Raw genomic sequence first — 21,521 nt, 5'->3', positions numbered from 1 at the left:
TTTCAGAGAGATTGTAAATATATTCAATTTACAAGATTTTGTAACGCTTTGATCGTCATTTCTAGCTAATAGTGACTCGAATAGGTAGTCCCTTTAGGGTGGTTTTAGATGATCTTTTTTGTAAATTGGTTTGAAATTGAATATCTTCACCAGTTTTTGTATTGTATATTAGAACCCTGAAATTCACACCTCTTATTGTATCTGTTTGAAGGGAGTCCTATTTATGTGTAATTTGCATGCATTCATTAAAAGAGTGAGTTTGGATTATTTGGTTGTCTTGCCTCTGTAGGCTTTCAGTAGTGAGTCTACACGAAGTTGTCATGAGGCGATGTTTATTAGTTTTGTTCCCACATTTATTTTCACATTTAATCTTCGTTATTTTATATTAAAATGGGTAATGACACAAAGTGCATATGGGCGGGAACCAGGTATTTCCTCTACAGAATTAGGCATTTTTTCTCCCTGCCTAAAGGGTTCCAAAATTATTAATTAGAATTTACGGCCTCAAAACAATGATTCCATTTTTAATATGTCATTTCCTCAAGGAATATGGTATGGATGATCTCTCAGAAATGGTTTATCAAAGATTATTTGATGTTGGCAAGATAACAAAAAGAATTGACCTAGACGGGTTAGAAAGACAGATGTCATTTAATGATTTCTTGAATTCTGTCCCGGCTTGCATTATTGATGTGGTCACCACATACCTCACATTTTTTGATAGGTGTAGATATCGTGATTGTGGTGAAATAGGTATTGAAAACTTAATAAGAAACAAAGATGAATTAGTCAAATTGACATCAAATATTATTTGTGGGCTGGAAGAATACTCTAAAATATACGATGGCATTGATGAAATCTGTAATTCAAATGTGTTTTTTGGGTTAAGATCTTTTTACAATGACTTTTTTGAGTTTAATTCGTTCTCAACACTGAAATTTACGCACTTCTTTAATAAATTTTGTGGAGACTTCATAAATTGTTCGATAGTATATTCTCATCAACACATCGTGGACTCCGAATATGGTTTTGTAGGAGATCCAGCAGGTATATATTTGATCAAAAAGGATAATACAGGTAATGTGTTGATTTCTGGTGGTGATGATGGAGTCTTAAGGCTTTGGAACATATATACAGGAAATCTCATTACTTCAATCAAGAAGAATGCGGGTGACATAACTGATTTTGACGTTAATTCATGTAATGCTCTTGTTGCGTCATGTTGTGGAAAAGGTGAGTTAATCTTGAGTATAGTAATAGGAAATGAATGGCTTCCATTGGCAGTAATTAGTAATCAAGATAGGCTTACTTGTATTAAGTTTGGGTATTCTAAGCACAACAATATGTTACAAAAAGATCAAATTTTTCAAGAATCAGAGCTTTTAATTTCTGGTGGTGACAGTGCAATAATATCGATTTACAAAGTAAAAGACCTTTTTATGAATGGTGTAAGTCATTTCTTATCTAAAAATAGGTTAAGAAAATGGAGAGAGAACACATTTGAAAAGTTTTATAAAGTGTTTGAGAAATATGAAAGTTTGCTCTACTCGTCATACTATTCTAAAAATGATAATTCACTTTTTTACCAATCCCCACCACTATATAGAATTGATCTCTTCCCTTTATCACCAAAGGCGTTTGATATTTGTTTAAACCCTGTCTATAATCCAGGATATTCCTCATGTCATTATGAGGAAGAGTATATTCTATTTTCAATTGGTGCTTCTTTAGATCCAAAAAATTCTTGTGAAGAGATTAAAATTCATGTAATGAAGAATAATTTTGAGGCTGAGTATTTTAGAATCCTTAGAGATCCATGGGACAATGGTTATGCTTTGGTATTTATTATACCACTAGATTGTGATAAAAAACTACAATTATTGGATATTCCTTGTAAATATTGTGATAGTCCAGATGTGTCTTTTGCAAACAACTCCCAAGACCTTGTTATTGCTTCTGACGGTGGCAAAATTAATCTTTGGGTTACTCAGAGAACAACAGTTTGTTATTATTATTCTTTAGTTACATATATTACAGAAAGAATTGTATCTGACTCGTATTCTAAAAGAAGGTCTATAGTTAACATTAACATGAATACTGACGAAAGCGATAACGAAAACTTACCTTGTTCTGACGGAGGATCAATTGATGAGTTGTCACCATTGGAAATAAGTTCAGTAAATAATTCAAGATTTGTTTTTAGAGAAGTTCCTTGCAATAATAAAGCTTCTAACTTAAATTCAACTTTGAATTCGAACCTTGTTGAATTTATTGACTTTGTACAATGGTCCTGTGACGACTCTTTTATAATTGTTGCCAATTCTGTTGCTCAAAAATCCTCACTAAAAAGACAGAAAAACACCAATTCTATTGTCTGTGTCGAAACATGTGTTTCTTATTTCTCCAGAAAAAATATGAAAAGAGTGTTAGATATCGTTCTTCCAGATACGTCTTCTCGTACCTGTAATTTAATTGCACACCCTTTAGATCCGGGTATTGCTCTTTGTCTCACTTATGGAGGTGGTGTTTTTGTTACTACTTTAAAGGAACAAATTAATTCAATTAGACCACATATGTACACACATATTTTGTTTGAGCACAAATGTCCTGATAATCCATATCTAAATGGAACATGGCTAAAAAATGGACTGGGGTTCGTAATATCACAAAAATTGGGCAGTCTTGAGTTTTATTACATATGTAATAACCAAAATGGCTGTGGTAATATTTTAACTCAGACTTATAGGTTTTCACTTACAGAACAATTATTTTTAGGTGATTTTTGTGAAATGAGAAAAGATCAAACCTTTTGGTTAATCAATCCCAACACCAGGAAACCACTACACTTTTTTCCTAGATCTGTAATTGTAAATAAATCTAAGAAAATGTACGCAGAATTATTGCAACCACCTGTACCAAAGGAATCTTCCCTTGGTTTAACAGTAAATGAGACATTGAAATTCACAAGTGATCTTTACCCGGAAAGAATGCCATATTTTGATAAATTAGGGTCTAGAAGTCAGGTGGAACTTGCCTCTAAATTATATTTAGAAAGAACAAAAAAAAGAATGTTGTATAGAGAAAAAAAGTACGCAGAACTTCTTCAAACGAATAAAAGCAAGTATTATCCGGAGAAAATTATGTACGAACAATTAGATAATAATCAATTAATAGATGAAGAATTTCACAGTGAAGTTATTGAAAGTGACAATCACAGTAGATACGATAATGAATATCGTGGTCACAATTGCAATAATGAATATGAACATGATAATGATAATATTTATGACAATGATAATATTATTAACAAAAAAAAGAGAGTAATTAGAAGTGAATCATATAAAAAAATTAAATATCCTCATTTTATCTTTAATGAAGAAAATTTTGATATTTTGATTCAAAATTATGATATGATTATTGGTGATCAACTTGAGATTGAATCCGCTACTTCTGAATTAGCATTAAATGATGCGTTATTTAGACCTGTTAAGGAAAGGAAGCGTAATTCTCGTGAAGATTTCAATATAAAAGTAACAAATTCGTATGTACAAAATACAGATTCTGTCGACTCTGAACAAATCAATGGAGATAATAGGGTTTCACCTGCAATAATTGATTATGGGACTCCACAATTTTCATCGATTTCAGAATCAGAAGACGATTCTTCATTGTCAGATCAAACTATTTCAGACGAAAATGAAACCGAGAATGACTCAGATTTGACATCAGAGGATTCACTATATAATGAAATCATCGTAAATACCTCAAATAATGCGAACCGTCGTGCAAATCGAAGACTTAATAGTTATGATTCTATGAGTGACTACGAGGACAATAAATTTGAGTATAGATACTATGAAACTCAAAATTTAGATTTCCTCTGGATGCCTGACTGTGAAGATACACAAAATAATATTGTATGTAAACTTTGTAATATCGGAAGTACGACAATTATCGGTTATGATTACCTGTTCAAGTCCAATATTGAAAACATGCCTAAATTATCAAGACCGGTTTTACATGGAGTTAATGGTTCAATAGATTTCGGCCCTCTAATTGGACCCTTTAACTATTTTAAAAGTACCAAAAAGGCTAATGATAACCCGAATAATAATACAAGTTCAGGTGAAGAGTTTGAAAACAATAATTTTTATCTTCACACTAGATGTTTAATTACCATTCCATTTCTCTATTGGGAGGTTATTAAAGAAAAAATATATACCAATATTTTTGACATTGTTAAAAAGATGTATAATCCAGGTTTAAATCATTCTAGAATTTCAAATACTGAATTCACATCAACATTTTTTGATACTAGCCTAGTTGTGTTTCCAAAAACTATTAAAAATTGTAGTTTTTGCAACAAATATGGTGCCACTATTCTCTGTCAAGGTAAAAAGTGTAATCAACAATTTCATTATCATTGTTCCTCATTGGCATTTCATTCATTTCCTGAATATATTAATTCAAATTACATTTCCCCACGTGAATCAGATTTTTATTGGTGTGATGTTATGAGTTTCTTCATATTTTACTGCCCAAAGTGTATTCAAATGAAGAATTCAAATGTTCCTTACAAAGCAAATAGGGAGAATATGGTGAATAGTGGTGAAGCAGATAACTGTAAAAGAGATTGGCTCTCATCAGAAGCGATTGTCAGCTATGCACCACAAATTAATGATTCCTTATACTTTTTCCCAGGTCCACACTACACTACTGCTTTAGATGATTTATTTTTCAAGCAATTGTTCTTTAGTGAAGATTCACAAAAAACAAATAAAAGATATACAGTAAAAAATAATGTCAAATGTGACTATGTTAAATGCAAACTCATTAATATATCATATTCATTTCCTGGTAGGATGGAATCGAAAATTATTGCTATCTTAACGTTTAGCACTTGTTTATCATCCGGGAAAGTCGTATTTTGGCAATTGAGGTATTCAGCAAACGATGGACCTGACTACCTTGTACTAGAAGACGATTTTGAAAGAGGATTGCATAATTTATATAACAGATTTAGACCTGGTCAAGAAGGGTTCATATTTGTTGATAATGATTGGCACGAAGTTGTTATAAAAGGGATAAGTACTGGTTCTGTTTGGGAATCAATTGAGATCAGTTGGAAGGTAGAAACTGAGAATTGTAATTCATTAATGGTCAACCCATGGGAAATAAGTGAACATGCTTATCCAGAAAACAATCGAAAAATAGATAATGTTGATAATCTTAGAAGAATATTCACTTGGGTAACAACACAAACAATTGGAAGTTTACCTTTTTCGTTCATTGATGTTTTTAAAAATCCGATTCCATATTATTCAAAAAAGAAAAGTGGAAGCAGTCCCTTGTATTCTAACGACGTTTGGGTAATGCATTATTGGAAAGAGGTTCCTCTTCCACTTTGCCTTTCCAAGATGATTGAAAGAATTAACAGAAACTACTATAGAAAATTGGAAGGTCTTGTAAGTGATATTCTTCTCATTAGATCGAATTGTGAGCACTTTAACATGAATAATAATTACTTTGTTCAGGGAATAAGGACAATTGAATACGAATTACTTAGACTTATTTTTGGAAGAAGGCTTCCAAGATATATTTTAAATGGATCTAGTTCTCTCTCAGAAGTGAAAGAGGAGAAAAATTTAGAACGGGGTCACAATTCACACATTTCAACAAAAACAGAATCCGCCCCGATTTCAAAAGCTCATAAAAGAAGGGCAAATGAATAAAATGGAGGAATTAAATGATAGTGAATATAAATATTAAAATGATTCAGTTTCTCTAACTAACATGTATTACTATATACAGCTGAAGGATAGTAGTTAATTCTTTGTTGAAACCTTTTATGAGACTACCTACTGTCTAACGTAAACTCTGTTTCATATTCTATATCCGCGTCTTCCTCCCACTCGTCGTAATCGTCTTCAATATTCGCAGTATTATCTTCATCTATATTTGAGGTAAAATTCAATTCATTACCTGATAACAAACAGTATAGCCTTCTCCCGAAAAAGAAAACACCTATCTTCGGAAATAACAGTGTAGTTGGCATGAAAATAAGTATTCCAGTGACTATTCCAGCAAAAATAAGAGATATTTCAAGCATCCTATATGATTCTAGATTGTCATCATCATCGTAATCATCATCTTTTTCGTACTTGAGGTAAATATCTGACAATTCTGTTTTCATATTGCATGTTTGTCCTGGAAGAGAGCATGTCCAAGTCTCGATTTTATAGGGACACTCAACTCCAGTTACACCCTTTGTAACCCTCTCTCTTGTTGCTTGGCCACAACCGGGATTATTTTTGTCAACATTCTTCGCCTCGACACATTCAGATAAGCTCCCCCAAGTTCCCACCTTACAATCTGTACATGGATTACTGTCAAATCCTGCTAACCCAGTAATTACTCCAGGAGAATCTTTCCCGCAGATTTTACTTCCTTTATATAATTTACATCTGTTATTGTTTTCATCTAGAACGAAGAAGGTGCAATCTACCATCACTTCACAAAAAACTCTGCAAGAATCAAATGATTTGGCCATTACATCTGCTAAAAAGTCCTTATATGGATTGCAGACACCATCGATATTAGAAAGTGAAGGGCATGCCACGCCTTCTGAAGTACTTAACAGTTTTTGATTGCAAGAGGATTTGTCACATGGAAGCTCAATTACCTTAATTGCAGGAACGCAATCCTCTGTTAACTTGTTAACTAAGCGTCGTCCACCTATCATTATTCCTTTGTCACATATGCAACTTGTCCACCTGAAATCTGTATATTGACAAAATTCACGTGATACTTGATTGTTCATTACATTGTTGCCACCTTCAGGTTCAAGTTCCTGTAAGCTCAATGTGTGCGAAGTGGTAGTGGCTCTTTGGAAGGAGCACTCCGAACTTGAGAGGAGAAAAAGAGAAATTATAGAAAAAAATCTAATCATCTCGATAAAAATATTATCTTATTCCTTTTGCACACAAAACCGGCAGATTTTCTTAAAACTACAATCCTATCTAAAATGTTTCGCCCACTTGGGTTATTAACCGCCAAGGAAGTATATAATGGGTCAAATATTCCCTAAATTGTGAAAAAAAAGTACAAAGCAGTTTTTTTAAAATGTATTTCCCGTAATTTGGTTGGTTTTAATCTTAATTAAATCGTATATTCGTATCTAATTATCCAACTTATTATGGATCATTAATGGGTCCTATTTTTATAGAAAAGATCAAAAACAACCATTTTGAGTACCCTTAACCCAAGAGAAGTAATCATAGGGAATTCTGATCTCAATATCAGACTAATGATTTCTTCGTTTTTTTTGTAGTCTTGCAAAAGTAGGCGATCTATGCTCGAATTTTTCATTAAGTTGTAAATAGTTGAGTTAAAGTTTGTTGTCTGTGGCATCCCGTTCAATTCAAGAAATACACCCAAGTTTTTTCTTTCATTGTATGATAGATGCATGGTTCCACCATAACCTTCGTAATAGAGCCTTATGTGGTGTGATAGAATATCCATTTGTAAATTAAAAATGTTGTTAAGCTTCACAAATAATTCTTTCACCTTGCTGTTTTTATCAACTAAATAAGTGATCCTAAGAATTCTAATAATATCGGGTGAAACTTTAATGTCATGACATACATCTAGATTTCCAAGTATTACATCTAAATTCGCATTCAACTGGTCAATATAGCTGTGTATCATGAACCTTCCAACACATTTTTTTCCTTTGGATCCACTGATTAATTCATTTTTCTTCTTAAGTGACTTATTATAAACAGAGTCAGCAATGACAAGTGTATTAGAAAACTTGTCAAATAAGCGATTTATTTCATCATTAAGTGAGTTTTTTGGAATTTTCACACGGACTTCTCTATAATTATTCGCAGAGTGGAAAAAAAACATTTGTTTGGTAACAGAAATATCTGCCGAAATTTTAGGTAAATCGCTTGGAAGTAGTGGGGATCTTACATTTTGGATTATATACTTTGCTTCACTCCAAGAATACTCAGAGCAGCCTTCCCTAAGTTTTAACCAAAGTTTTCCTTCAAATAGTCTTTTCACTTGAGGGGAATCTTTGTCGTTTTCAAAATCTACATGAAAAGGATAGTAATTAGAACCAATAACAGTGATACTCTTTATTTCTTTCCAATCAGGAAGCACTGAAGGCAATATTATGTATTCTGTTTTAACTTCATTAGTATTATTTGTTTGCTTCAATTCGACTTGAACTGGGACGTACTTCACTTCTTTATAAGCGAGTCCTTTGTATTTGCCACTAATATCATACGAACCTGGAAGCCTCTTAACCAATTTTGGGATGATTGCTCTTCTTGCACTTCCCAATGTACTAATAAAGAGATATCTCAATGGTTGAAATATTATTCCTGGAGTGTTAGTGTCTGATGCATCTTTTGGGTAAAAAGGATGTGTTGCAAGTAATAAGAATGTAGAACATAAAGTATTGTTACTATTAAAAGATAAGTGTCCTGCTGATAGAAAAAGAAATCCAAGTGCATTGTTATATGCCATTAGTTGACTATACACATTCTCGATTGGTGGTACAGAAAAAGCACTGTATGGCGATATTGCAGTAGAACTTGTCCATTGAAACTGCGAAGACTCTAGAAGCTGATTTCTGAAATACTTTATTAAATCAAGGATATCTTTATCACCATCACCAGAAAAAATAGTTGAAAGACTTGTTAAGCAAACTCTAATTCCAAGATCTTTGGACCATTTGTCTATTGTTACTTGTAAACTACAAACCCCCTTGTCTCGAATCGCAGACGCAAGACAAAGAGGGATTTGTATTGGTGGGATATTGTCAATATACCTTATTACTGCAGCAATTATAGTTTTCAACCTCCTAACTCTTTTTCCAGAAAAAACTATTCCAATACCCCAAATAATGCCACATAATATAGCTATTCTTGATTGAATGCAATGTATCCAATCCAATTCCCCTTTATTTATGAGATTAACTAATCTTTCATCAATTTTAGAATCTGAATAAACCTCATCCAACTCCTCCAAAATTGGGAATGGAAATGTCCTATCTGGTGGGAGATACCGGAGATACTTCGGTATTCTATTTCTAATGTATTCATAACTAGGAATGTATTTATCGTCCCATTCTATCACAACTTTTGACATTGCCATAAAAATTAGCGTTTCCGGTCTGTAATTTATTAGTTCCTCCGGTTTATCGAACGGTATTGGGATTGAATTTGAAATATAACTACTTTTGGTCCCCAAGTACATTATTGTAAGTGCTAAAATGGCAGGAACCCTAAGTATAGTTTGATCAATTGCCTTAGAACAAAAGTGTTTACTTGAATTTGAGAATTTGTTGTTTTCATGAGTTTTATTCGAATTTTTGCCGAAATGATTCTCATTATTCGAGCTTTCGCTCTGTACTAAATTTAGTAATTCATTTTCTATATTAAACCTCTTTAGACCAGAATGATCAGTGTAATTTTCTAAATTAGGACTGGATTCAATATTAGAAGAAAATTTTGGTGTTTTGTTAACATGAATGCAAGATAGTAATATCTCTGTAATGTCAGTCCCATTATAAAATGCCTTTGAAGAGTTGCCTTCAATATTCTCACTATTCTGAACAACCATTCCCAGAGAAATGGCCACGGAAATTGAATATATGAAAGGATTTATTGATGCTTGGTCATCTATTTCTGAAATTGATCTTAAAAATTCAGAGACAAGGATTTCTATTACTTGTGCATTTCTAGTCTGGGCAAATAAAAGACCAATTGATACAATTGCGGAGTATTGATTGAAGTTTGAAATCTGAAGAGACTTTGTATATACATTTGGCAGGATACTCGGGATATGCATGAGGTAAAGCCTAAACAAGAGTTTGTTCTGTGTTTTTAAAGCAGAAATTGCAGTTCCAAGCAATAGAGAACATGTTTTCACCGTATTTCCATCATTCTGGAGAATTCTATAAATTTCTGTTGACTCTATTATTATTGGGTAACTGTTCGGTGCTTTGTTATTTTGTGATTTTATAAATCCATTGAGTGAAATTCCAAATAGGAAACCAGAGAGAAAAGGTGAATCATCCGGTGAAGAAAATACTTTTATTTGTTCAAATAACCAAGACTTCCTTTTTGAGTCTTGTTCCGACTTATTTAAATAGTAACAAGATAAATTAAACTTCATTGACTCCAATATTCCTAAATAGAAATCATTCCACACTGAAATCTCAAAATATAATTCTTTGAAACGTTCGAAATCTACACTCAACAGAGTGTTGGAGGCTATTTCATAAACCTTACTAACTATTTTAGGTCTGGTCAACTTTGATAAATTGATGTCAAAAGAATGACTTCCAAATGTGCATGCAACCTTTCCCAAAAAATTTGTATACAATATTTGAATTGCATCGATAATCCTCTGCCTTTGAAACTCATCCCAAGATTCCTCGTCAATTGGGTAAGCCCCAGATGAACGCTGAAGCAACACTTGAGGTGGGATTTGTAACGACAATAACTCCAATGCTTCGCACAATCTTGTATCATAAGAAAAAATTTTAAAGAACCAATTAAAAAGAAAGTTAGATGGTTTTAGATTCGAATATTCAGAAAGATATAATTTCCATTTTTCAATAATAGTTTCCCTATCAAAATTATATTTTTTTGTTTTATCAACTTTTCCTTTGTAATATGAATGAATATTCTCCAACATGTTTTTCTGATCATCAACCGAATTCCTTCCATGTGGAAGCGCAGTTGCTGGAACATTCACATAGGATTTTTTTTTTGAACTTTTGATGACATTGAAATTAATAACTGTTCTTTCAAACACATTTTCTAAACTCAATAAATCGAACCTTTCGATCAAACAACATTCATCATCGTTCAAATTCAAACATATATTATCATTTGAAAGGTCAGATAAAAACTTTTCCATAGGAGATGACAATATCGGACTTAATAATGGCAAAATATTCCTATTGATTCCGTTTGAACTAATGAATCTTAATATTTCGAGTTTATTAGGATTCCACACCAGATTTTCATAGAGACTTAAGGTGAATTGTTGCAAAGGAAAGTATTTTTTAATAATTAAATAGTAATTATCATTTTTGTCCAATTTTTTGAAGTTCAATATCGTCGAGATCTTATTTAGTAAAATTGGTGGAGTTTCCCATTCGTCAAGTTGCTTTTTTAGGCTTTCAGTACAAACAATATTATATTTTAGATCAAATGATTGATAATATTCGTAATAAGCCTGTAGACCAAGCATTTTTGAAAGAGGAAGTAAAATGTCATCTTTGAATCTATTTGTTATACAACCAGTTATATTTAACAACTGGAACAGAGACAACTCTTCGAATAAACAATGTAGTAAATACATTAGTTCCTTATTTATGTTCATACAAAATCCTTCCTGGTCTTTAAATTCATCTTTTCTTGGTTTATCAGAATTTAGCAATTCAAGTGGTATCAATCCTTTTGAAAAAAGAGGAGAAAACTCTTCTCTGTTAAAAGGGGATCCTGTTCTGTTTTTAAGATGGTCTTTCCAAAATAATATTAAATTTGGTAGGTGAACTGACCCATTATTTGAAACATTCTTTTTTTCTTGAAAAAGTTTGATTTTTTTATATACACTAGATAAAGGTGACTCTAATATTTTTTCATTCTTTTTAAAGGTCATTTTATCTTTTAAATCATCAGTGGTGAGACTAACTCCGAATATGATATTACATAGAGTCTTCCACTGAAAATCACAGTCGCATCCAAAAATTCTTCTCACAATACTCGTAGAAACATAAGGATTTGTTATTTTAATTAATAATTTTATAAGTGTTTGTAATAAAAGGTCGTCAGAAATTATTTTTATGTTACATCTAAGTCCCACTTCGACTTTGTTACCTGCTAGCTCACCGTCTGGAACCAAAGCAAGAATATCAAAATTCCCACTAATTCCAGAGCTAAGGTCTGTTATTTCAAATAAGTTCTTTGTTTTATTATCTATGTTGATTCTTGAAATAAAAGTAAAACCAAAATAAAGTGAGATGTCACCTAAATTTGATAAAACTATGGAAAAGGTAGGTACATTTTCTGTTTCATTGAAGAACAATTTATCTGATGGCTGAAAATTAAATCCGAATAGAGAACTTAATCCAAATAATTTGTTTTTATTGCTCCTAAAATCCATAGGTATAACTGATTTTACATTATTCAACACATCGAAAGTTGTATAACAAGCATTATAGTTAAAGACTCCATCATTACAAATACTCCTAAACATACTGGTTTCAAATCCGACAAATTTTAATTGCTCACTTCTTGGAGTGTGGAATACGAGATAATACTTATCCTCTAAAATTGTCCTCTCAATAAAAACAGTCTTTGCAATATAGTCTCCACATTCTACTTTTTCCCTCCAAATCACCTTTAAAGATAAAGTTGATGAAATTGAATTACATAAGTAGGAGTATTTCAATAAAATGTGATGTTTATCAACCAAATTATAGGCGAAAACAAGGGGGTATTCCTTTGAACCCCAAATTAACTTGATATTATCGAGTGGTTTTTTTTCATTCTCGGAAGAGTTGTAATTTTCAATGAAAATTTGCCTTGGCTGTTCTAATGGATGGTCCAGTATTGCTCTGTATACGAGATTCTCTTTGTTCATCTCTCGAAAACCAACTAAAATCGCACCCTCCTTCAAAGGAATAATTTCTAAAAACCTTAAATCATCAACAATTATTTTTTTGTTCTCATACTCTTTTACTAAATAGAGAAAACCATCATTGTCAATGAACATAATACACAACCCATACTTTGAAAAATTTACTTCACACCAAAATGATGGTTCAATGTCCGAAATAATGGCTTCTTTTGTATTGATATGCCTTTTTATAGGACGATCAGTTACTACATTGTGATAACTACATTTTGTCGAGATACGAAATAGCTGTTTTGTACAATTAGACCAACAGTAAAGGAGTTCGTTTCCATCACTATCTATTTCCGTCTTTCTTGGGTATTTCCATTCCTTTTGCTTCTTATCTGCGTTTACATGACCATGAAATGGAAATATACAAGTATCATTTTCACTTTTCACATCTTTATCATTTATGCTATTTTTATAAATTGAAAACTCTTCGAAAATGTATGCATTCACCATTTGAAGAGCAATATTTCGCTTATCCAAGGGTTTCTCACACTCTTGTGTGGAACTATATTATTTACTTAATGAGGAATTTCTCCAATTTCCCTGTATTGCGGGAACCTTGAGTAAAATACTTTATTCTTTTTTTTTTTAAAGGAAAAAAAAGTAAAACGATTAGTTTTAAATAACCTATTTATGGAAAACCACTCTTATTGTAAACGTCTATTGTGGCTAATACTTGAAATTCGGAATAGTATTTTGTTGCCTTTGCTCCTGTGTATCTTAATTATTTTTTACATGACTTTAGGGTGATATAAGTGTCTTAACCCTTCTTCGTTTTCATTTAAATACTTTTCTATTAAGTCCTGATAATTGTTACTTTCGTTTTGTTTATTTTGTTTATAATTTGCGTATCATGCATAATTGCGGTCGATTGTGCGTTTGATGTAACAAACCAGATACAAAGTAAATAATATATTCTATTTCGACATGTGGGTAGAAGAAGATGGCCTTCCCGATAAAATAAGTTTTTTAACATTTAATACAGGTCTCCTTGAGTACCGTCTTTGTGGAGTGAAGCTTTATCAAAATCCTCCCTATACTGCCCATAGGCTTTTGCAGATACCATCGGCATTGAGAGGAATAAATGCTGATATAATTGCGTTACAGGAAGTATTCGATGAAAAGCACTCAGATTACATTATTGAATCTCTTCAGCCACTTTATCCTTATTTTGCTAGGGAATCTAAACAAGAAAACTCGAAGCAAAAGGGTTTGAAGAGATGGCAACCTATTTCATTAATACGCAATCAATTGGCTCTACATAACGGTCTTTTGGTTTTAAGCAAGTACCCCATATTGGCTGCAAAATTCACGTGTTTTAGTGATGTTACATTAATTGAAGAGTGGTTTATTGGTAAAGGAATGCTGGAGGTTTCAATAGAAATCCCCGGAATGGAGAGCTCACCTTTAACATTATTTAATATTCATATGGCAAGTGGTGCAGTTAACCCAGAATCGGAGACAGTAGAATCATTGAGAAACAAAGAAATTGAACAGCTCCTCTCAGCGTGCGACTATGCAATCAGAAGGGGAGAAATTCCAATAATTATTGGAGACCTAAATGCCGCACCAAACTGCTGCGGAAGCAATTATCAATACTTTATTGATAGAGGATGGAGGGATTGTTTTGAGTATATCAAAAGCGAGTTTAGGGACAGTACATCTGCATCATCAAAAATTAACTCACAAAATAATCTGAGAAGTGATGAAAGTGAATTAAGGGAGAGAACATACATAGATATGGACGACCTTTATGATGATGAAAGTTGCTTTTCCAAAGATGGTGCTACTCACAGGGAGGAGCAAAGGGAGGAGTACGAGCACAGAAGCAATTCAAGTTTAGAATCGTACTCAACGAGAATTGAAGTTGATACAACACCAATGATAAACATAAAAAACTTATCCATGAAAGGGCTTAATAGAGGTAACGACGACGTGGCTGTTGTGAATAAGCTTGTTTCTTCTTTCGCTGTTGCAAGAGCCGCAGTTGAAGCGGCAAAAAAGGGTTTTACTTCGTGTTCTCCGGAATCGACTGTAATAGAAGTTGTTCCAACAAGTAAGGCTTTTACAAATCAAAATAAACTCACAGAATTCCAAGATGAATACTCAATTAAACCTTACTTACCAGGGAATATAGAATACTGCAGTGGTTCATGCTTCTCTTGTGACTTCACTTGGGATCCAAACAATCCGCTTAATGTAATTGGCCCACACAGTGGTTGTCACGGTCAAAGGTGTGATCATATTTTCCTTCCCCCCGCCCATCTTTCGAAAAAACTTGCATTTTTTGAACCCAAAAAATCAAGTGTAATCTTAAGGGAGCCTAGAGTCCTTGTAGATGGTTGGTGTTTTGGGTGTGTGGGATCAGCAGTTCTCGTCACACTTAGTGATCACTATGGGGTTTATGTTGAGCTTAAAAAAAAACTTAAGATGGCAAAGGATGAATATTAATTATATTTCGCCTATTGGTTACCTATTATTCATACTAGTACTTTATTATTGAGAGTCCTAATGTTGTTGTAGTAAGCACCATTAATATTAAGGTGGCAAAGAAAACATAATTAATGTCATCGCTATTTCCGACTGGAACCTTTATTTTTATCCCTCCCTCCTGACCTCTTTCCACATTTTTTGTATGTGATGTTTGGAGTTCTGAAGTATAATATATACAAGTATCGCTCTTAAAGTTTTTTGAATTGTTCGTAATTAAGCTTGGAGTTACTAATTTTACTTCCTTATAATTACAGCCGGTACATGCAGATTGATATCTCATGTGTATAGGTACCCTTGATTGATATCCAAAACTCAATAGGAGTGAGCTACGAGATTCATCGCTAGGTCTTTCAATGTGAACAGGATGTAGTGGAATAAGTTTCCCATTTATTCCTTTTATGTCTCCATTTTTTTGAGTTATTTCATCAATATCTAAAAAAACTTCTCTTGGAAGTACGTCAAGTAAAACGAAAGAGTCTATATCACTGTTCGATACCACTTTAGTTTCATAATTCCAATGATAGCCACTTCCTGTAAGTTTGCGAGTAACTGAAAAACCTTCTTTATTACACTCTTCGTTTGAATCAGATTCAATAAACTTGGAAACAGTAACACTTGTTTTCCATTCCTTTTTTGAACCATCAAATACCGAAGCTCTTTTTAAATAATTTATTGATTCAATTGAATCAGAAATACCGAATAAAATGTAAGTTTGTTCTCTGGAGATAAATTTTACATAGTTCTTTAGAGGAATATTTACGTATTTTAACTCTTCACCTTCATGTGAAAATAGTTCTGAATTGTCCGGAGAGAATATATTGGCACTACTTAATATCTTAGTAAAATGCTCACGATCATAGCCACTATTTAAAATATAAAATACATCCTCGATTGAGTATATTTTCGTCGGTAGAATATTTTCAGTATTGAAAAACTTATCATAATCAGGCAAACCAAGTACTAAATCAACAATACTCTTGCCAAAATTACATCTCTCTTTGCTTTTAAAGAATATAAATAATCCAGGAGGAAAAGATGGTATATAAGAAATTTCATTGTCAGAAGGACTAAACACAATAGTATACCAACTCAAACAATCATTTAAGTCATTGTGAAGTATGTTTTCTGAACGTATCTCAAATACTTCTGTTTCAGCTTTATGTTTTTCATTGTATGTCTGAAAATATAGATTTTTTGAGTCAACCACTATTAATAAAAGTGAAATAAAAAACAACAATAGCGACATAAAAGCAATTCTTCGTCCAATTATTTTAGGCAAACACATTTAATATCTTAATGTGTGTTTCCGCCACTATAATCTGCAAAAGGGCGGAATTTCAACTTCAAGTTCTAATGTTAGCATGTTCAAATAAATCAGAAATTATGGATAAAACAAAAAATAATTTTATATTTGATACTTATACCTACTAATATTTGTACCTGCTGTTGCCGGAACAGAAACAGAAAACCTAGTTGAAAGCCTCCTCCTTATATCCTCTCCCGAGTCTTCTAAAACGAAACTAGTGTGTTGTATGTATAGAATGTAAGGCAGAACATATCTACAGAATAAGATTCTCCTGACTCTATCTAGAGGGATCGTATGTAGAAATATTACAGATGTTGAAGGCACGAAAATTGCAATTAAACATGGGATATATTTGTCAACACCACCAGAGATTACAACTGTAAAAATAAATGAAAGTAACCCCCAAGTAAAGTAAATAATAATAGTAGAAGTTACTCTGAGGTTTAGATATGTTCCTGAAACTAAAAATGTTAATGACAGGGTGACAAACCTTAGAGTAATATTTCCCATTAATAAACAATCTATAACGTTACAAAAGATGACCCAAGTTCCAATTAATATAGTTAGCCATTGAATACAACTGTGAATCGAATTAGAAATAGGACGAATACTAATCATCTTGTTGTATAAATAGTTAATTATCATCCATTTGTATGTAACCTTATCATTTTCAAACCTCTTGTGGCTTTTATTAACATCTTTCATCCTACTCATTTTAATCCTGTCAAATTTACATAAAACATAAATAATAATGATCAGCAATATTGATACAGAGAGTTGTATTCCCTCACGAAAAATTAAGAATGCTGTTATTTTACCTGAAGACTTTATAGCGCACACATATGGTGAATGGATACATAAAAGCTCCTGTGCTCTCGTCAAGAAAAGCATTACCCATTCTGCCGAGGACATGAAAGGAGTTATGATACATGACAGAAAAATATACAGCAGTGATTTTTCTACTGTATCACAAGAATAACGTTGAAGCCATTGCACATACATACCCTCAAATTCCTGGTCCAGAAAGACCTGAGAAATAGTCTTCGTTGAAATAGGAAGTGTGGAATTCTGAAATTCCGAGAATCTTATTGTGAGAACAAAATGTTCGTACTTATACATCAATATTCTAAATATTTGCTTTGTTTTCTGTTTATATTTGTTGATAAATGTCATTGATGGCGACAATCTTTTGTATACTTCATTTCTTTTCTTAACTAATAAACTGTTATAAAGGCCCTGTAATGTTGAAGAGTAAGGAAATGCTTCAAATTCTTCAACTGACTGAATAGGTGTATCAATAAAAATAGATGAACCAAGTGAAGAGGAATCAATGGAATTGTCTACATAAGACAATGCACGTGAACCATTTGTTGAATGTATCGAAGATGAATTCACGACAGATCTAGATGACAATATAACTTCAGAACCAGTTCTAGTAACATCATTTGAACCAATTTTTTCACTGTCAAGGTCCTCCGCCTGGTTTATTATTTTTTTAAATGATATTCCCAGACTTTTTGTATGCTTTATCAATTCCTTCTCATTATCAATGATCACATCAATATTATAAAGTGAACTGATTTTGTTAATTGTGATATCTCTAATTATCGAACAGTTGGTATAAATATTAAATAAAACTATCAAACCAACCGAAAGCCTTGAAAACAGCAGTGTGAAACTCATTACGTGTAAAATTTTCTTTTCGTAGTAGTAGCTTTCAAAAGCTGTCATTAGCTTATAATTTGACCATGTGAGAGAACCAACACCAATTGCTGAATTAAAAAACAAAAAAATTGGATGAAATCCTGTAAACCAAAACATAAAGAAAAACGAAAGAATGTCCAAAATTCTGAAGTAAAAGTTACCAATACTAAAAATAGGAATGACACAAATATTCATCAGGATTACCAACCATAACAAAAATAAAGGAAATTTCCCCTCCCTTAATCTATGTGAAACCAAATAACAAGCAATGGTAAAAATCAGTCTCAATGAATTCGCAATTATCATTGCATTGCTTCCATTGTATCCACTTAAAATAAAATAAAGCAGAGATAGTATTGACAGGAAGAGAAAAATTTCGTATGTCTCCCTCACAAATGCATGAATAACTACTGTTCTCGTCTTATTAGCTTTCTTAGAATTTAAATTAGAATGAATCCCTGAGTTTAAATTAGATTCCTCGCTAAAGGCATTTTGCATCTTAGAAATGAAGTATTATAATCCATATCTAGCAGGAGTATAAGCAATTATAATACAAATATAAATATTTACAAATGAGTTTAAACCGTAAAAAAAAAAAAAAAAACATCCGAATAGGAAAATAACTTAAAAAAATTGCGCTACTTTGAAACTTTAACCCCCAACTTTTTTAGAGCCGCTGATGCTAAATCTTCTATCTTACTTTCATCTTCATGCCTATTATCCAAACTATCTTCAAGGGGACTATCTCCATCTAGAATATCAAATTCGTCTGAGATGTCAAATCTTCTCCTCTCTCGTAAAACCCTTCTCTTTTTAACATGCATGTTATGCACCCTTTCTCTATCTCTACTTTTATCACTTTCAATTTGATTCTTTAATTTGTTTTTAATTCTTTCGAAATATTCAACTTCTGTGTCTTCTTTAAATAGGGATTGCCTATTGCCTTCATCCAACTTCTCTTGATCATCATCACTGAAAAATAAGTGTTTTTTTTCAAATTCGAGTTCTCTATGACCACGAATCTTTACAGAAGAATCAGATCTGAATTTTAGTTTGTTGTTAATTTTTCTTTCATCTTTTATGGCTAAATCAGATTTGCTATTATCTCCGATTGAAACTTTTGATACTGAAACAATGCAATCATCATCTTTAGACTCTTCACGATTCTCTTCCAAATAAATGCGGTTATAATCAAAGTTTGTTTTATTTTCTGAGTTATTTTCATTTCTCTGCTTTGAAAGCTTTTTCTGCTTCAACTTTTCCTTAAATCTCTGAAGTTTTGTCGAATGCTTCAAGTTCTTATTTTGTTGGCTTTCTTCAGAAATAATATTGAACTTTATCTTAGGTGGGATAACCAGACCCATGGAAAGAGCAAGGGCAGAGAAATCCAAATTCTTCAGTTCTTCGCGTCTTTCTAGAGGTGCTAACACGAAACAACTTTTTACATATGCAGAGAATGCCTTTTCAGCCAAAACTCTAATGTTTGGATCTGAAGCACAGAGACTTTGAAGTGTAGAATTTATAGTAAATCGCATTTCATGGAAACTAGATTCAACTTTTTTCAAAGAATTAATTCCCCTACTCTTAATTGCATCAATAAAATATTCTTCATTTGGCATAGCGAATATCAAAGACCTGCCCTTAGAAATATATCTGGCTGTTCTCCCAATTCTGTGAATATATGTATCAACACTGTCAGGAATGTCTAGCTGAATAACCCAATCAATATGTGGAAAATCTAGGCCTCTAGAGGCTACATCTGTACAGAAAAGAATTATTCCTTCACTTACTATATTAGTACTTAAGTTTGTGACATTTGGAGTATTTCTAATTTTTTCTTTTGTCTTATTCTTATGTATATGAAATTTGTAAACTACCTCAAGTCTTTTTTGAAGTGATTGTTTGCCGTGTAATTCTAGTATTTTACAACCTAATTTTAATTTTGAAAAAACCGTGTAAAAATATCTGACTTGTTTACAACAAGAGACAAATACTATTATTTTTTTATTTGAATGTGTTCGTATAAAGTTAAATAATGTATCTATTTTTTCTTTGATAGGTACATGGATGTATAATTGGCAGAGTATGTTAGGTAGGAACCCAATATCACCTAATGAACATTTTTCCAAATTATCAATATGGAATAGTTTTGGGTTACTCTTTAGATCGATTATCGCATCTGATTCAAGTGTAGCAGAAAAAACCATTGTTTGCCTTCCAGAATTTGGTTTTGGAATGCCTTCTAGAATTATTTCAATTTCTTTTGAGAATCCCATGTCTAACAGTCTGTCAACTTCGTCAATAACCAATATTACCAAGTTATCGGCATTCCAAAGTGGAGATTCATCCATGTGTTGAATTAGTCTGCCTGGTGTTGCAATAAGAATATTTAATAAGTTTATTCTTGTTGCCTCAGATTTCATGTCTTTACCACCAACAATACAGCCTGCTGAAAGAGAAGAGTGAAATTTTCCAATTTCTCTAACAACATCAAAAATTTGACTTGCCAACTCTCTTGTTGGTGCTATAACCAAAGCAAGAAGCCCATCTGAAGAACAATAGCCCCTTCTGTAAATATTTTCCAAAATAGGTATGAGGTATGCCAAGGTTTTCCCACTTCCAGTTCTAGCTTGCCCAATTATATCTCTTCCTTGTAAAGAATGAGGTAGTGTAGATCTTTGAATTAATGTCATTTGATTATATCCGCACGATTTTAAACCCTCAATAGTTCTTCGGCTAATAGGTAAGTCAGAAAACAAATCATAAGTCATAATATTATTTTTCATCTTCTCAGTTGAATTTGAGATCCTTTCAGAGCCTGCTTCAGGCTCCCTCATATTAGGATTTTTCCAGACCTCACCATTGTTTGGTAGTTCAATAATTACCCTATTGTTTAGAGTTTTTACCTCCAAGTCATCATTATATTTATTTATATTTTTCAATTTCATTTCTGAACTTCTCATCTTGTCAAAATTTACATATCCAAAAAATTTGCACCGCCATATGCGCCAAACTACGTATATTATTTGGTATTTTTTTCATGGGTTGCAAGTAAAATACTGGCTACAAAAAATTTACTTACCACATCCAGAACCTCAAGAACAATTTCAGTATACTTTGCTTTCAAAGAAATAAATTCGATAGCGGCAAAACGTAAAACTGTGTTGTAACAGTAAAATTTAAAGAGAGAAACACCTCCAGTATTTACCGCCAAATACTTCCTATAGTAAAGGAATTCTCCAGAACGCAAAAATCGTAACTCCACATTTGCCTTTATTTGTTTTTGGAGAGACATTTTCAAATGTAT

At 32.4% G+C, this 21,521-nt stretch overlaps 7 protein-coding genes across 7 annotated transcripts; 2 read left to right on the top strand and 5 right to left on the bottom strand.

Moving 5' to 3' along the window:
• Positions 1-512: 512 nt before the first annotated feature.
• Positions 513-5,732, top strand: FG379_001176 (WD40-repeat protein; the record flags this gene model as incomplete). Its single annotated transcript, XM_067326779.1, has 1 exon — positions 513-5,732. One exon carries the CDS (start codon positions 513-515, stop codon positions 5,730-5,732), a length of 5,220 nt encoding a protein of 1,739 aa, XP_067184428.1.
• A 122-nt stretch (positions 5,733-5,854) lies between these two features.
• Positions 5,855-6,949, bottom strand: FG379_001175 (uncharacterized protein; the record flags this gene model as incomplete). The annotated part of the gene is made up of 1 exon (XM_067326778.1): positions 5,855-6,949. One exon carries the CDS (start codon positions 6,947-6,949, stop codon positions 5,855-5,857), a length of 1,095 nt encoding a protein of 364 aa, XP_067184427.1.
• Positions 6,950-7,203: 254 nt separating this feature from the next.
• FG379_001174 (Cut4 Apc1p TSG24 family regulator and 26S proteasome regulatory complex) lies at positions 7,204-13,164 on the bottom strand (the record flags this gene model as incomplete). Its single annotated transcript, XM_067326777.1, has 1 exon — positions 7,204-13,164. One exon carries the CDS (start codon positions 13,162-13,164, stop codon positions 7,204-7,206), a length of 5,961 nt encoding a protein of 1,986 aa, XP_067184426.1.
• A 474-nt stretch (positions 13,165-13,638) lies between these two features.
• FG379_001172 (sphingomyelinase C precursor) lies at positions 13,639-15,162 on the top strand (the record flags this gene model as incomplete). Its single annotated transcript, XM_067326775.1, has 1 exon — positions 13,639-15,162. One exon carries the CDS (start codon positions 13,639-13,641, stop codon positions 15,160-15,162), a length of 1,524 nt encoding a protein of 507 aa, XP_067184424.1.
• Positions 15,163-15,196: 34 nt separating this feature from the next.
• Positions 15,197-16,450, bottom strand: FG379_001171 (uncharacterized protein; the record flags this gene model as incomplete). The annotated part of the gene is made up of 1 exon (XM_067326774.1): positions 15,197-16,450. The coding sequence occupies one exon, from the start codon at positions 16,448-16,450 to the stop codon at positions 15,197-15,199; it is 1,254 nt and encodes a 417-aa protein (XP_067184423.1).
• Positions 16,451-16,609: 159 nt separating this feature from the next.
• Positions 16,610-18,712, bottom strand: FG379_001170 (uncharacterized protein; the record flags this gene model as incomplete). The annotated part of the gene is made up of 1 exon (XM_067326773.1): positions 16,610-18,712. One exon carries the CDS (start codon positions 18,710-18,712, stop codon positions 16,610-16,612), a length of 2,103 nt encoding a protein of 700 aa, XP_067184422.1.
• A 140-nt stretch (positions 18,713-18,852) lies between these two features.
• Positions 18,853-21,177, bottom strand: FG379_001169 (Hca4p helicase DBP4 (helicase CA4) EIF4A-family RNA SFII helicase; the record flags this gene model as incomplete). Its single annotated transcript, XM_067326772.1, has 1 exon — positions 18,853-21,177. The coding sequence occupies one exon, from the start codon at positions 21,175-21,177 to the stop codon at positions 18,853-18,855; it is 2,325 nt and encodes a 774-aa protein (XP_067184421.1).
• Between the last annotated feature and the right edge of the window lie 344 nt (positions 21,178-21,521).

The sequence above is a fragment of the Cryptosporidium bovis genome (genome assembly GCF_009768925.1).
Source record: "Cryptosporidium bovis isolate 45015 chromosome Unknown contig_20, whole genome shotgun sequence".
Classification (NCBI taxonomy): Eukaryota; Apicomplexa; class Conoidasida; order Eucoccidiorida; family Cryptosporidiidae; genus Cryptosporidium; species Cryptosporidium bovis.
Note: the sequence above shows the minus strand (reverse complement) of the source record. Positions and strands in the feature narration are given on the sequence as shown.